Below are 16,283 nucleotides of genomic sequence, written 5' to 3'. Positions count from 1 at the left end.
AAAATGCCATATTTAATCCAACACCTTGAACCTTCTCCATGTCCCACCACGAAACCCTACAGCATTGCAAACTACTGCCAAAACTAGTGAGCTCACTACTCATACAATTCAGGCATCTTAGAAACCCCAATGGCCTTGCAGGACAGTATCTGGGACTCATGAACCTGGTTGATTTGTGAGGAGTTGCCATCTGCTGGTACAAATCTGACTATCCTATTATCTCATGCTTCCTTTCCCTGCCCTTTGTTTTGTTCACATTGTTTAATACATTTATAACCTGCCTATGAATTAAGCAGGGAACAATAACACCCTCCTCCCCATAATAAAAATACATAGAACTGAAGATAAAGATTATACACCAGGTCCTCATTTTTCTCCCATATAAGAATCCACCTTTTACATTAACACCTGAGAGGCAATGAACCACATTATATGGCCATGCATCAATGAACTAAACTAGCCTGTGTACAAGGGACAATTTCCGAGACCCTGTGCAATGTGTCCAGTCAGAGTCTTTGTGGGGATCTGCTATGCCATCTCCTGTCCTCACTGAGACCAGAAACACTCATACCCAGAGCACTCTGCACACCTTAGTTAACCTATCACAAAGTTCTCCAAGATCACAGGCTTTAAAAACAAAACAAAAAAAAAAATACAGAGATAGAAAATGGATTACAGTTTAAACATGTTCATGCTTTCCTGGGGTAAAAAAGGGTAGAGCTTTCTGCTTCTGCTAGTTGACAAAAGCTCACAGGTGTCCCCTTGGAGCTGAAAGATACTTAAGCATGTCTCACAGCGAAGCTTTTGAGACTCTTAGTACTTCAGATCTTTCCAAAGGAGCATTCTGTAATGTACAGGCAATGGGGAATGAGATTGGTAAGCTCTCCTGACCTCATGTGCTATATGCTGTGTAATTCTAGCACAAATTACCATCAATAAAACATCCATCCTCTTATCCTCAATTACATATAAGCTGCAGACTAGAGAATGACACGGTGGCGGTTTACCCGCGGCCACCGCATTTAAGCCGCGGGTCACCGCCGAAAACGGGGAAGAAAAATAGCAGTCGCTGCGGTGACGGGGACAAGGCCATTCACCGCCCGCGGAAACGGTGAAAAGGTTTGTCCCCGCGGGCCAATGTACCCCCTTCTAGGAACCGCTATTTACCTGTGTTTCACCGTGCTCATTTGTCAGATCAACCCTTCCTGCCAATCGCAGCAGAAGGGTACCCAACCCCTCCTGCCGGTCCTCCCAATGGCCTCCCCTAAGATCGCCGGCAGGAGGGTACCCAACCCCTCCTGCTGGACCCCCCCCCAACGAACCCTCCCACCCCGGAACCCCCTTAGTCTTACTTTCCAAGTTGGACCGGACAGCTCCTCGCTCGTCTGGCCAGCAGGCCTGCCTCCGTCCAAATGAGGCGGGCCCGCCCCTCCCCTCCCCTGCCTAACCCACAGGATCCTAGGGCCTGATTGGCCCAAGCACCTAAGGCCCCTCCTATAGCGGGAGTGGCTTTAGGTGCCTAGACTAATCAGGCCCTAGGATCCTGTGGGTTGGGCAGGGTAGGGGCGGACCCGCCTCATTTGGACGGAGGCAAGCCTGCTGGCCATACGTGTGAGGAGCCGTCCGGTCCAACTTGGAAAGTAAGACTAAGGGGGTTCCGGGGTGGGAGGGTTCGTTGGGGGGGGGGGTCCAGCAGAAGGGGTTGGGTACCCTCCTGCCGGCGATCTTAGGGGAGGCCATTGGGAGGACCGGCAGGAGGGGTTGGGTACCCTTCTGCTGCGATTGTCGGGAGGGCCGTTGGGGGGGTCTACAGGAGGGGTTGGGTGCCCTCCTGCCGTGATCGCTGGGGGGAGGGGAGACTTGCAGCCGTAGCCGCGGTCACTATGCTAATCACGGCAGGGAGATCTTTGCCGCGATTAGGTACAGCGGCCGCGTCTACTTACCATATAGGCTAACATTGTAAGCATTTAAAGTACATGTCGTGTTTGTTTTTGCATTGCTAGCCCCAGGGGTGGTGGAAGATTAGTGATTGAAAAACTGTATGAAAAATAACTATTTTAAATTTAGTGATCAAAATGTGTCAGTTTTGAGAATTTATATTAATTAATTTTTTCTCTGCGTGTTTTGTTTTTGTATAGTTATTAATTAATATTTAACTAAGTTTTAAAGTTTTAAAGAATGTTTCCTTTATACGTAAATAAAGAAAAGTGAATGGGATTGCGGTGACGGGGCGGTGAATGGGGTGGCAGTGGCGGTGACGGGGCGGTGAAGAGGATGGTGAGACGGGGACGGGGCGGTGACGGGGATGGTGAGACGGGGACGGGGCGGTGACGGGGATGGTGAGACGGGGACGGGGCGGTGACGGGGACCAATTTTTTCACCGTGTCATTCTCTACTGCAGACCTAATTAAGAAAGGTCTTCTCATCCGTTTTCAGTCATCACAACCTGCCTCCATCCTCACCTATTCAAGCACCTAAGCTCCCGCTACACATGCATGCTTGTTCTCCATCTCTCCTCTACATTCAGACACTTCTTCCTGCCTTTCCAAATATACAATCTCTCTGTGCTCTCTCTAAAGTAAAACTCTTTATCTCCCCTTATTCTTTTGTGCTGCTACCTCCACCTAATGCCCTTCAAAACAATATAATTTTATGCACTGCCTTTCAAGACAACAGAGAAAGTCCACTCTGCACAAAGAAGCAGCAGAGTGAGCCAGGTCTTCAAACAAATCACACTTTAATGACAACCAATGTAGCATATACATAATATCATCTACATTGGACTCGACAAGGGCTGTGTTTCGGCTAATGAGCCTGAATCAGGAGTCCAAAGCATTAGTTAATGTTTCTGAAGTTAGACAGTGCCCATGGACATAATGCCAAACCATAAAGTGTATTCTCTCACTGAAGGACTGTTTCTCCCCCCATTGTCCCTGCCAATGGGGAAGCTGAGGGTTGTAGTCAACCTAGAGCCACCCACTTCCGGTTCCTAGGTGCAGTGGGGGAAGAAAGAGTCTAGCAATGAAAGAGTACACTTTATGGCTTGGCATTATGTCCATGGGCACTGACTAACTTCAGAAGCACTGTAAACTCCTGATGCAGGCTCATTAGCCGAAACACTGCCCATGTCGAGTCCAATGTATGTTTCGATGTTATTCTGTATACACTACATTGGTTGCCATTAAAGTGTGGCTCACTCTGTTTCTTCTTTGAATTCCCTGCCTTTCAAGATACCAACAGACTCCATGCCCCTGAAGACAGACCACTAAAGAGTTGACAGTCTAGTACAAATGTGATTCTTACTTATACTTTTTTCCATCAGGCTGGGGTTTCCCATCTACCTCTGCTTCGCTTAAATCATCTGTAGGGCTCTGTGGTTCAGACCTGGGGAAAGCCGTCTTCAAAGTGTCCACTATAGCATTAACAACCATCTGAGGTGAAAAGATAAAAACAAGAATCATGATCATCCTGAGTGCAACATCCCAGGGCAAAAATGCATCAGGACCTGAAGAAACACATGGTGAGCATTCCTTATTATCTAAGGACTCTGGTTTTAGACAACATTGGGAAACAATTTTAAAAGGGCTATAAGTGTGAAAATTAAAGCCCACTTACATAACTGTATCAGGCTGTTGGTATAGGCAGCAATTTTAAAAATAGACATACACAGATTTCAAGGAGAAATGTTGAGAGTATGGCTTGGATTGGCCTTCAAAATACTCCTGGATTCTTCTATATGAACTAGTCTTTAAGCCTGTTACATTAACGGGTGCTAGAATAGATGGTGCGTTTGTCTTCCTTTCTCTCTCTCTCTCCTTGGCTGCTGTCTGTCTTTCTGTCTCTCTCTTTCCTCGGCTGTCCACCATCACCCCTTGCCTGCTCCCCCTGTCCAGCAGCAACCCTTCTCCCTTCGTTTAACCTCCCCCCTGTCTAGCAGCACCTCTTCCCTGCTCCCCCTGTTCAGCAGCAGCCCTTCTCACTTCGTTTAACCTCCCCACTGTCCACCAGCACCTCTTCCCTGCTCCCCCTTGTCCAGCAATGGGCCTTCTCCCTTACTTTTACCTCCTCCCCTGTCTAGCAGCACCCCCTTCCCTGCTCCCCCTATTCAGCAGCAGCCCTTCTCACTTTGTTTAACCTCCCCACTGTCCACCAAAACCTCTTCCCTGCTCCCCCTTGTCCAGCAATGGGCCTTCTCCCTTCCTTTTACTTCCTCCCCTGTCCAGCAGCACCCCCTTCCCTGCTCCTCCTGTCCAGTAGCAGCCCTTCTCCCTTTGTTTTACCTCCCCCCCAGTCCAGCAGCACCTCTTCCCTGCTCCCCCTGTCCAGCAGGAGGCCTTCTCCCTTCCTTTTACCTCCCCCCTGTACAGCAGCACCTCTTACCTGATCCCCTTGTCCAGCAGTAGGCCTTCTCCTTTCCCTGCTCCTCCTGTCCAGCATCCGCGAGCCCGGGCAGCCGTGGGGCTTTTGCTAGGCCAGCCCACCTCACATTATCGAAGTGGGCCGGCCTAGCAAATGCCCCGCGGCTGCTGCGTTTACTAGTCAAGGGGTGAGAAGAGGCGTCCCGGCAACGGCAGCGCAGGAGTCAAACCACCACCGCAACTCAAATCGCTGCACGCACCACAAGCCACCACACACACCGCAAGCTGCCCCATGCACCTGAAATCGAATTCGGCATGTCAGGGAACACAGAGTCAGGGAACGCTGTCAGGGAACACAGAGTTGTAAGTGCGCATGCGCGCTTAGGGTTTTATTATAGAGGATGGCTATAAACATGTACCTGGGAAAAGTTTAGTGTAGGTATTGACATCTGGTTTGAGTCATGCACCAGAATCAGTTAACAAGTTTGGAGTGAGGCCCTGAAGGAGAGCTTGCAGGAAGAAGTTAAAAACTACCTTGAAATGCAAAAATTTGGGGCCTGATATTCAAAGGATTTATGCTCCTAACTTTGAGAGTTACTTCTTTTTGAAAATTTACTAGTACCAAGTGTCTAAATTCATACTCAAAATTCATTAAACTCCTAAGTCTAGGGACATTAAAAAATGTGTGACAAGAGGGATGAATTTAGATAGAAAATAAAAAAAACATCTTATGAGCTTGGCACCGATTTTCAGAACTAGGCTCATAAATTTTTCCTGGGGAAATTCTGCACCACCCCACAGAATGCGCAGAATTCTGTTTAGTGCCAGCATCAGGTCTCTCCCCCCACCCCACAAAGATCGCACGGCAGGAGGGAAAATCAAACCGCTGCACATTGTGTCACTTTGTCCTCTTCTGTTAACGTGGGCTGCGGTGGTCTAGCAGTTCACTTTCTCCACCTCCTGTCATGTGATCTCTGCAGAGAAGGGGGACCGGACAGCTAGCTCCAGGAGTACAATGAAGGGGTGGAGATAGAAAAATGTGAATGTGCCACTGGGAAGGGAAGGCTGGAGCTTTAAGAAGGATATAGGATGAAATTTCAGACCTCTGGATGGGGAAATTTGGTGCAAAAACGCTACAAATAGTGCAAACTTTTGCAGAATTTTCAAAATATTTGCACAGAATTTACCCAGGAGTAATAAATCTACATAACAAAACATTAAAAAACATAAAAATTCACGTCTAGACCACATTACCTTTAAGTTCTATGCAGTTTACATAGAAACATAGAAAATGATGGCAGAAAAGGGCCATGGCCCATCAAGTCTGCCCACTCTAATGACCCAGCCCCCTAATTTCTTCCATGAAGATATCCCACAACAAGATTAATTTAAAAATACACAAAAGATGAAAATAAGAAACTAAGAACCCAAGAATCTAGAAAATAAGCAAGTCTTAAGTTGTTTTCTAAAGTATAAATAGGATACAGAAATCAGTAATATGGGTTTCAGCTCCTTATCCCATAAAGCAGTGTTTTTCAACCTTTTTATACCCGTGGACCGGCAGAAATAAAAGAATTATTTTGTGGACCGGCAAACTACTAAGAGTGAAATTTAAAAAAAACCACATTTCCGCCCTGTCTCCGCAAGCTCGGTTCCCGCAAACCATCTGATCCCATCCACACAAGCCTCAGTTATGATTTTATATTGAACGTATTCCAGTACCTCCCCTCTTTTCCCCATCTTAATCCAGCAGATACCTTCCATCACCCTACTCCCTCCATTCCTTATTCAGCATCTTCTCCCTGTCTCCCTATTCCCCCTTCACCATGTCCAGCATATGCCCTCTGTCTCCCTACTCCTTCTACCCATGTCCAACATCTTACTTCTGTCTTCATACTCCACCCTCCTGTTCAGAATTTTCTTTTTTTTTTTTTTAATCTTTATTCCTTTTTATTTCTCTCAACAAGTGTACAATATTATTACAATTAATTCACATAACTCACTTGACATTCTTACACAATATTATTATACATGTTTTAATTCCCCCCCACCCACCTCCCATCCCTTCCCATATCAATAAAATAATCTATCCAAACATATAGACATCCCTCTTCCTTAATACAATTAATCATACTTTAACCTATCCCTCCCCCCACCCTTTCTTCCTCAAACTCTTTTTTCATTTTATTATATACATTAATGCACAACAAATATATCTCATCATAGTACATATATCCCCTAATATTTCATATCAACATATTTCCAATAATTTTACCCCCTTTCCTTTTCTATTCATACATATATACCATGTTTCTTATATCCATTAATCAGTTGAAATATACCGCTATTTAATTGGATTATCCTATCCCCCCACCCACTCCCATTTCTACAAATTATCCCCTAAGGAAAAAGAATAAACCTTAATCATTATAATATTCAATTAATGGCCTCCACACCTCCTGAAACCTTTTAAAATGCCCCCTCTGTACTGCAAGAAATCTTTCCATCTTATACATATGGCATACTGAGTTCCACCAAAAACTACAATTCAGTCTAGAACAGTCTTTCCAATTAGTCGTTATTTGCTGAATTCCCACACCAGTAAGAATCATCAGTAATTTATTGTTTGCTGCAGATATTTGGCATTTAGCCCTCATGCACATTCCAAAAACCACTGTGCCATAGGACAATGCCACATGACTCTCCATCATTAGGTTAACTTGATCCCAGATTGATATCCAAAATGCCTGAATACATGGACAATAAAATAAAAGATGGTCTAAAGTTCCAACTTCAATTTTACAGTGCCAGCATCTATTAGACTTAGAGCAATCTAATTTTTGTAATCTAGTAGGGGTCCAGAATGCTCTATGCAACAAAAAGAACCATGTTTGCCTAATAGATGCCGACATCGTACCTTTAATTCTCCAAGACCAAATACGTGGCCATTGAGATGCATTAATCTGATGCTTAATCTCAATGCTCCAAATATCTCTTAATCCATTTTTTGGTTTCTTATTCAAATAATTAGATATAATTTTATACCACTTTGCGGCCTGGTGTCCCAGAAAATCTGCCTGGAAACATAAGAACTCTAAGCTGTAATGATCATTTAAAGATTTCCATTCAGGGAACCCCACCTGAATAGCCTGCTTCAATTGCAACCACTTATAACTTTGTTTTTTATTCAGACCATATTTATGTTGCAATTGTGAAAAATCAAGCAGCTTACCATTATCAATTACTTCCGTTAAGGATCTTATACCTGCTTTAATCCAATCCTTCCAGACAACCTTAAACCCGCCTATTTGTATCTTGGAGTTTACCCAAATAGTCTGTTGTTTCGATTTTAAAATAGAATCAGTAGTTAATTTGTCTACAAATCTTAATGTTTTCCAAGTATCCATTAATACTCTATTGTCTTTACGTATTCTAGGCACTTTTATACCAAGCAGAAGATCAAGCCTAAGTGGAAAGATAAGTGATCTTTCCACCCGTAACCACTCTGGTAGTTGTTCCAAAAGCTCTGGGAGGACCCAATACATACCTTGGCGCATGATATAGGCCTGATGATACCTATAAAAATTGGGAAAATTTACCCCACCCTCCTCAATTGGTCTTTGCAAAGACACTAGAGCCACTCTTGCAATTTTACCCAGCCAAATAAATTTAACCAGAATACTATTTAATTTTTTATAGAAAGACCCCTGAAAAAACACTGGTATCATTCCCAATTGATAGCAAACTACAGGCAAAATCATCATTTTAACAGTTTGAACTCTTCCCCACCATGACAAATGTAAAGGATTCCATTGCTCACACAACTCTGTTACTTTTTGTAATAAAATTTTTTCATTTATTCTCATTGTCTCTTCGACTGTTTTATTCAACCAAATACCTAAGTACTTTATTCCATCCTCTTTCCAAATAAAAGGGAAAGAATCAAGTATACCTTTTGTACAATGCACATTTAAAGGTAAAATCTCTGATTTAGTCCAATTTATTTTGTATCCTGAGAATTTTCCAAATGTATCTATTACCTCCAGTAGACATGGAATTGTTGTTTCCGGATTCCTCAAATGAAGCAAGATATCATCTGCATAAGCGGATACTTTATATTCCACTCCAGCACATGGAATACCCTGTATGTCCTTTGCCTGTTGAATAGCTAACAACAAGGGTTCAAGAACTATATCAAAGAGCAAAGGAGATAATGGACAACCCTGTCTAACTCCCCTCTGCAATTTAAAAGCATCTGAAAAATTATTATTTATGTATAAACGAGCAGTTGGGGAGCTATACAGTGCTTGAATCATTTGTATAAATCAGGATCCAATACCAAACCACTCCATAGCTTGATACATGAAATTCCATTCTACACGATCAAAAGCCTTCTCAGCATCTAGTGATACCGAAAAAGCCGGATCATTAATTTGTTTTGTTAAATAATACATCTGAAATGCCAGTCTAGTATTATTAGAAGAGTGTCTTTGAGCAACAAATCCAGTTCGATTCATTCCTATTATATGCGGAAGAGCTTTAGCTAATCTTAATGCTAAAATCTTAGCTAATAATTTACCATCTACATTTATTAAAGATATAGGCCTGTAGTTTGAAACCAATGTAGTTTGAAACCAATGTAGTTTGAAACCTGTAGTTTGAAACCAATGTTTATTTGGCTTTGGCAAAACAATAGTTAAAGATTCTGCCATAGTGCCTGATATACAACCTTTATTCAGTTGATCCTGATATAATTTTAATAAATAAGGTAAAAGGAAAATTTGAAATTCTCTATAAAACTCTACCGTAAATCCATCTCCACCTGGAGCGGTCTCAGCTCTAAGAGATCTCAATGCCGTTTGTAATTCTTTTAATGATATAGGTTCATCTAAACTTCTTTTTATATGATCAGGAACCTTAGGACCTTCAACTGAACTCAAAAAATCCAACCCATCTTTCTCTTTATTTAAATAAGACTCAGAAGAATACAGCGACTTATAATACTTCAAAAATTGTTTTAATATACTTCCAATTTGAGAATGAGAATTCCCTAACTCATCTTTAATTATACCTATTTTCTCCTTCCTTTTTTTTTTTTTTTTAAATAATTTGCCAATAGTCTTCCAGCCTTATTTGCACTACCATAAATCAACGTTTGCTGAGTAAAAATATCTTTCTTTACTAATCCAGAGGAAATCTCATTATATTCACATTTTTTTTTACAATATTTGAAATGTAGCTTGTTCCCATTTGTTAATCAATTTTAATTCTAAATTTTTAATTTCTTTTTCCAAACTTACAAATTGCTTCCTTAGTTGTTTCTTTTTATATGCAGAATATGATATAATTTGTCCTCTCATCGTTGCTTTGAAAGCATCCCATAAAATTTCAATCGGCATTTCCTCTAAATCATTAAACAAAAAATATTCACTAATTTTGTTCTGAAATTCTGTGCAAAATTTAGAATCAGCAATCAATGTATTATCAAACCTCCTTACATGTTTGGAATTATCTTGATCTACTAAGTTAACTTCTATCCACACACCACCATGATCAGATATTACTATTGGTTCTATGTCAGCTTTTACAACTTGCTGTACCATCTGATCTGAAACAAAAATATAATCAATTCTTGAAAACGATTGATGAACATGTGAACAAAATGTAAATTCCCGATCATTAAAATGAAGAATACGCCATATATCTTTTAAATTACATGATTGTATCAAATTATCTAATCCCATTGATTTCATAATTCTACTAGGCTTTTTATCCATTATTGGATCTATAACAGCATTGAAATCCCCTGCCACCACTAAATTAGTAGTAGCCAGTGGCAAAATTAATTGTTGTAGAGATTTAAAGAATTCACTTTGATTCGAATTAGGGGCATACACATTTAGTAACGCCATTGTATTATTGCCCATGCTCATGTCAACAAGTAACCACCTTCCTTGAGGATCTGCTTTAACCATATTAAATGTTGCTGGACATTTTTTATTAATTAATATTGCTACTCCTGCTTTCTTTTTTATCGCTGGTGCATATAAACATTGCTTTACCCAATTATCTGACTGCTTCATAGACTCTATTCCAGACAAATGTGTCTCCTGCAGAAAACAAATATCTATATTTTGTTGCTTAATATATGACAATACCTTTTTCCTTTTTATTGGATGATTGAGGCCATTTACGTTCAAAGAAAAAATTTTAAAACCCATTATATAAATAAAATATAATATACAAATATATCCTTCTCAAACATATATTATAAACTTTTCCTTTTCCCTTAAACCAAAATACAAGCTTACCCTCCCTCCCCACCTTCTCTGTCCCTCCCAAATACCCATCCCCCTCCCTCCCCACCCCCATCATAAATGAAGACTTCGAAACGCACATACTGACTATGTAAAAGAAAAACTCCCCACAGGCAACATCATACTTAATCTACCCGCTTCCCTAGAACTTCTTATTAGCAATGAAAAGACAAAAATTTTTTTCCTTCTTTATTCCTTTAATTTTTTTTTTTTTCCTTTTCTGTATTTATTTTTTTTTTTTTAAATTTCTTCCTCTTCTCCTTTTCCTCCTATCTTTTTTTTTCCATCTAACCCTTAGTATCTCATATAACATACAAGAAATAAAAACTTCAATCTTTAATATGTATTTCCCAAACCTTCCCCATTACTCTATAAAAAATCTATTAATAACTTATAAATAAATTTCAAAGGCATTTTTATATCCTTTATTATATTTTTTTTCCTTTTTTTTTTTTTTCCTTTTCTCTTCTCCCTTTTTTTCTCTTTCTCTTTTTTTTTTTTCCCTTCCCCTTTACTTCTTTCAAATACTATAATCCTAACTCCTATTCCCCTCCTCACTTATATAAATAACCCTTTACATTTACCCTTCAACCCCTTTCAAAAATTAGAATAATCATTTAACACATTAGTCATTTCCATTTTTCCAAGAATTAGACAGCCTTTATATATCTATATATATAAAATCGGAGGTATGTATGTGTGTATGTATGTATGTGTGTGTGTATGTGCCGCGATCACGCAAAAACGGTTTGACCGATTTGAACGAAACTTGGTATGCAGATCCCTCACTACCTGGGATGATATGTTCTGGGGGTCTCGCGGCCCACCTGCACACGTGGGTGGAGCTACAAACAGAAAATCAGATTTCACCCATTCATGTCAATGGAAAAAATGTAAAAAGCTGCCATTCTCACAGTAATTCAAAAACGGCTTGACCGATTTGAATGAAACTTGGTATGCAGATCCCTCACTACCTGGGGTGATATGTTCTGGGGGTCTCGCGGCCCACCTGCACACGTGGGCGGAGCTACAAACAGAAAATCAGATTTCACCCATTCATGTCAATGGAAAAAATGTAAAAAGCTGCCATTCTCACAGTAATTCAAAAACGGCTTGACCGATTTGAACGAAACTTGGTATGCAGATCCCTCACTACCTGGGGTGATATGTTCTGGGGGTCTCGCGGCCCACCTGCACACGTGGGCGGAGCTACAAACAGAAAATCAGATTTCACCCATTCATGTCAATGGAAAAAATGTAAAAAGCTGCCATTCTCACTGTAATTCAAAAACGGCTTGACCGATTTGAACGAAACTTGGTATGCAGATCCCTCACTACCTGGGGTGATATGTTCTGGGGGTCTCGCGGCCCACCTGCACACGTGGGCGGAGCTACAAACAGAAAATCAGATTTCACCCATTCATGTCAATGGAAAAAATGTAAAAAGCTGCCATTCTCACAGTAATTCAAAAACGGCTTGACCGATTTGAACGAAACTTGGTATGCAGATCCCTCACTACCTGGGGTGATATGTTCTGGGGGTCTCGCGGCCCACAACTCTATGTTGCTTGCTCAAGAGTGGGTTCACCCAAGAATTTATATGTTCTTGCTCCAGGAGGTGAAACTAAAATTGTTGTTTATAATCACGTTTTGCGTTAGTTGTATTGTATTCATTTTGTCAAATATTTCACATTATAATTTGAATATTGTACTTTTTATTAAGCTGTAAAAAAATAATTTCATTCACCACTATAAAGTATCTTTATTTGAATCCATTTACAGTGTTATTGCTATAATTAAATACCCGTGCAACGCCGGGGCATCAGCTAGTCATTCATATTTCTCATTTGAAAACATCAAACCTATGATCTTCTCTCTTCTATATGGATCAGCAGTCCAGACTATTCCAATTCAGACATTCTTCATTAAACTGTCTTTACCAATCTACATCCAGCAGATCACTCAGCAACTTTCTCAATTCCATTGACCACAAAGTTCAGTCCAGAATGTTGTCAATCTCCACAGGTAAATTTCCTCTAGCTCAGTCCATTATACTGACGATCCTCATGGTTGAATTTCCTCAAACTCAGTCCAAAATGCTGCCAATCCCCACAATTGAATTGCTGTGAACTCAGTCCAGAATGCTGCCAATCTCTTCAATTAAATTATCACCATCTCCAACTATAACACTGCCTATCCCCACAGCTGCATTGCCTCAATCTCAGTCCAGAATGCTGCCATTCTCCACCTTTAAATTGTCACGAGCTCAGTCCAGAATGCTGCCAATCTCTTCAATTAAATTACCTCCATCTCAGACCATAACGCTGCCAATCTCCATAGTTGCATTACCTCAATCTCAGTCCAGAATGCTTCCCATCTTCACAGTTGGATTACCAAAATCACAGTCCAGAATAATGCCATTCTCCTTAATTAAATTACTTCCATCTCAAACCATAACGCTGCCAATCCCCATAGTTAAATTGCCTCATGCTCAGTCCAGAATGCTGCCAATCTTCACAATCAAATTGCCTCGAGCTCAGTCCAGAATGCTGCCATTCTCCACAGTTAAGTTTCCTCAAGCTCAATCCAGAATGTTACCACTCCCCATATTTAAATTGCCTCGAGCTCAATTCAGAATGTTGCCAATCCCCACAGTCAACTGTCTCAAGTAATGAAAAATGACAGTTTTATATTCAAAAACAATACCCTGCTATGAATAAAGTCAAATAAACATAACCTATGCATCACACTATTAAAACATTAACAGACGAACTCATTAGTAAAACCATCTGGGCCCGGAGCTTTCCCAGTGGGTAGAGAGGTTATAGCTTTTTCAATCTCAGATGTTGTTATAGGAGCATCTAGTTTTGCTTTAATGGATTCCGATATAGTCGGATGAGTTAGTGAGAATAGAAACGTATCTAAATCTGTTTCAGAGGCTGAAAATTCAGATTGATATAGGGTAGTGTAAAATTTTTCAAATTGGGAAGAAATCAGAGATCTGGTTCTGGCTAATTGTCCTGTTGAGTCTTGAACAGCTGAGATGTGCAAGCGTTTTGATTTAGTTTTAAGATACCTAGCTAAAGGGCGACCCATAAGATTATCTCCCATGTAGTGACCAGAGTTGGAAATGAAAATGTCACGTCGGGCCGTACATGAGACTAGAGTATTGTATTCATATTTTAAGTTTTGAATACGTTGGGACATAGATGGATCATGTAAATGGGTGGCCATATGTTGTAGTTCTAAATTTTTAATAGAGGTTTCCAGTTCTTTTTCTTTTTGGATGGATTGTTTTTTTTTCCAGGAAGCAAGTTTGATCAATTCACCTCTGAGAGAAGCTTTGTAAGCTTCCCAAACAATAGAAGGACAAATTTCTGGATCTTTGGTGTTGATTTCAAAAAATTCCATAGTAAAAGATTTGATTTTTTCCATTATTACCTCATCTAAAAGCAGAGTATTGTTAAGTCGCCAAGAGGGAGATTCTTTACGTGGGGCAGAGATAGATAAATGTAATGAAATAGCTGCATGGTCTGTAAGAGTTATTGGGTGTATGAAAGTATTTGTCACGTCTTGAATGAGCGAAGAGGAGAGAAGGAAGAAATCAATTCTCGAGTAGGTATTATGTGGTGGTGAAAAGTGTGAATATTCTCTACCTTTGGGATATAGTAATCGCCATGGATCTACAAGAGAAAAAGTTTCTTTTAAAGCATGCAGAGCTGCAAGAGATTTAGATTTTGAAGGTTTGCAAGAGGATGATCGATCTATATAGATATCTTGAATTTGATTAAAATCTCCGCCCAATATTAGAGAACAAGAGTCATATTCAACTAACGCCATCTGAAGATCCTTAAAAAAATCCGGATGATCCAAAACAGGAGCGTAAATATTAAGGAATATAAAATCCACAGAATGCAACGCAGCATGTACCAGACACCATCTGCCATCGGAGTCTATTTTAACAGAATGAATAATAGGGGATAGTTTATCACTGAAAAGTATTGATGTTCCATTTTTCTTCCTCTGAGTTGCAGGGGAGTACAAATGAGTGGAATAGCCCTTCAACTCAAATTTAGAGGCGGCAGCAGGTGGGAGATGTGTTTCCTGTAAATATATCACATCTGGATGTTTATTTAACATATAATTTGCTATCTTCTTCCTTTTAATAGGATGGTTCAAACCATTCACATTAAAAGAGATGATATGTAAATCAGCCATAGTCTATTGTATACGATAGTAAAACATAGTAAACATCATCTTTATAGGGAAATAACAAATGGTAAAACCAGGATACCAAGTAGACACTACTACCAGAAGGATGAGAAAGAAAGAAAGAAAGCATAAGAATAAGAGCAAGTATACTATTGGTGTCAGCATATTGTAAGGTCAGAAAGTAGAGAGACCTTACTATCATGTATAAGATAATAGAGTTTAAAGGTGCTCCTGTGAGCACGGAGAAACTGTTCATATGGAACAATTTACTTAACTTCACACCCATTCAATTTAAGGAATTTAAAAGTGATGTGCTTATTCACAAAGACAATGAATTATATATTCTTATAGGTTATAACAAGAGAACGCAAAGGCAAACCAAGATATCAAGAGTTCAGCGTGTCAGTGTATTTTCAAAGAATCCAGGAATGCAGCCAGCTCCTCAGGCTCAGTGTATGATGTAGTGTGGTTGTTGTAAGTTACTTTCATTCTGGCTGGATACATAAGACCATATTTGGCTCCGATATCTTTAAGTTTATGCCGGTGGGATAGAAATGCCTTTCTCTTTAAGGCTGTAGTTTTAGCTAGATCTGGAACGATGAAGAATTTCTTGCCTTGGTATAGCAGTTGGGATTTAGATTTAGCTACTGTTAAGATTTGGAGCGTTTGCTGAAATCTGAGTAGTTTAACCACTATGGGTCTGGGAGAGGAGGCATTTGAAGAAAGGTGAGATGGCACTCGGTGAGCACGCTCTATTTCCAGAGGAGGTGAAAAGACAAGTCCCAGGGTAGTAGGCAAGAAAGTAGTAAGAAAGGAAGCCATATCAGATCCCTCTGATGATTCAGGCAGCCCAATGATCCTTAAATTGGATCTTCTGCTGCGATTAGAAAGGTCTTCAAGGTTTCTTTGTAAAGTGGTGATAAGTTTGTCATGCTTAGTTACCGTTTCTTGTAATGAAGTTATTACAGATGTTTTTTCCTCCAGGGCTTCCAAACGATGTCGGGCATCTACAAATTGGGAGTTAATTGCCTCGATCTCACCTCTTAGAAGTTTGATTTCTTCAACCTGTTCCTGAATTATGCCTCGATTTGATCTTATTTCTTTCAGGAGTAGGTCTAGTGAAGCCTCATCGTTCTTCGGCGCCATTTTCTCTGGCGTGCTCAGATCAGGTTTCTGCTTCTTCCCTCCGATCAACGCAGATTCGTTTTTCGCTGATTTTTGAGGTGACATATGGACTCAGGCAGTTATATTCTGGGTAAATCGCGAGGTGTTTTTTTGTTTTTTGCAAATTAAGCACTTTTTAATCAGTTTCGAGTGTGAGTGAAGAGAAGCAGTTATTTCATGTTGTGGTCTCCACTGCAGTCAGACCACGTTTCTTAATGATGTTGATTTGGAT

At 40.3% G+C, this 16,283-nt stretch overlaps 1 protein-coding gene across 3 annotated transcripts in view; it reads right to left on the bottom strand.

Moving 5' to 3' along the window:
- The window catches only part of SNX19 (sorting nexin 19), a 143,826-nt gene that overhangs the window by 99,418 nt on the left and 28,125 nt on the right, over window positions 1-16,283 (bottom strand). For all 3 annotated transcript variants that reach the window (XM_033918242.1, XM_033918243.1, XM_033918244.1), the window contains exon 5: window positions 3,304-3,431. In XM_033918242.1, the coding sequence (XP_033774133.1) occupies window positions 3,304-3,431 (128 nt within the window). The remainder of the gene's footprint in view (window positions 1-3,303; window positions 3,432-16,283) is intronic.

The sequence above is a fragment of the Geotrypetes seraphini genome, chromosome 13 (assembly GCF_902459505.1).
Source record: "Geotrypetes seraphini chromosome 13, aGeoSer1.1, whole genome shotgun sequence".
NCBI lineage: Eukaryota > Metazoa > Chordata > Amphibia > Gymnophiona > Dermophiidae > Geotrypetes > Geotrypetes seraphini.
Note: the sequence above shows the minus strand (reverse complement) of the source record. Positions and strands in the feature narration are given on the sequence as shown.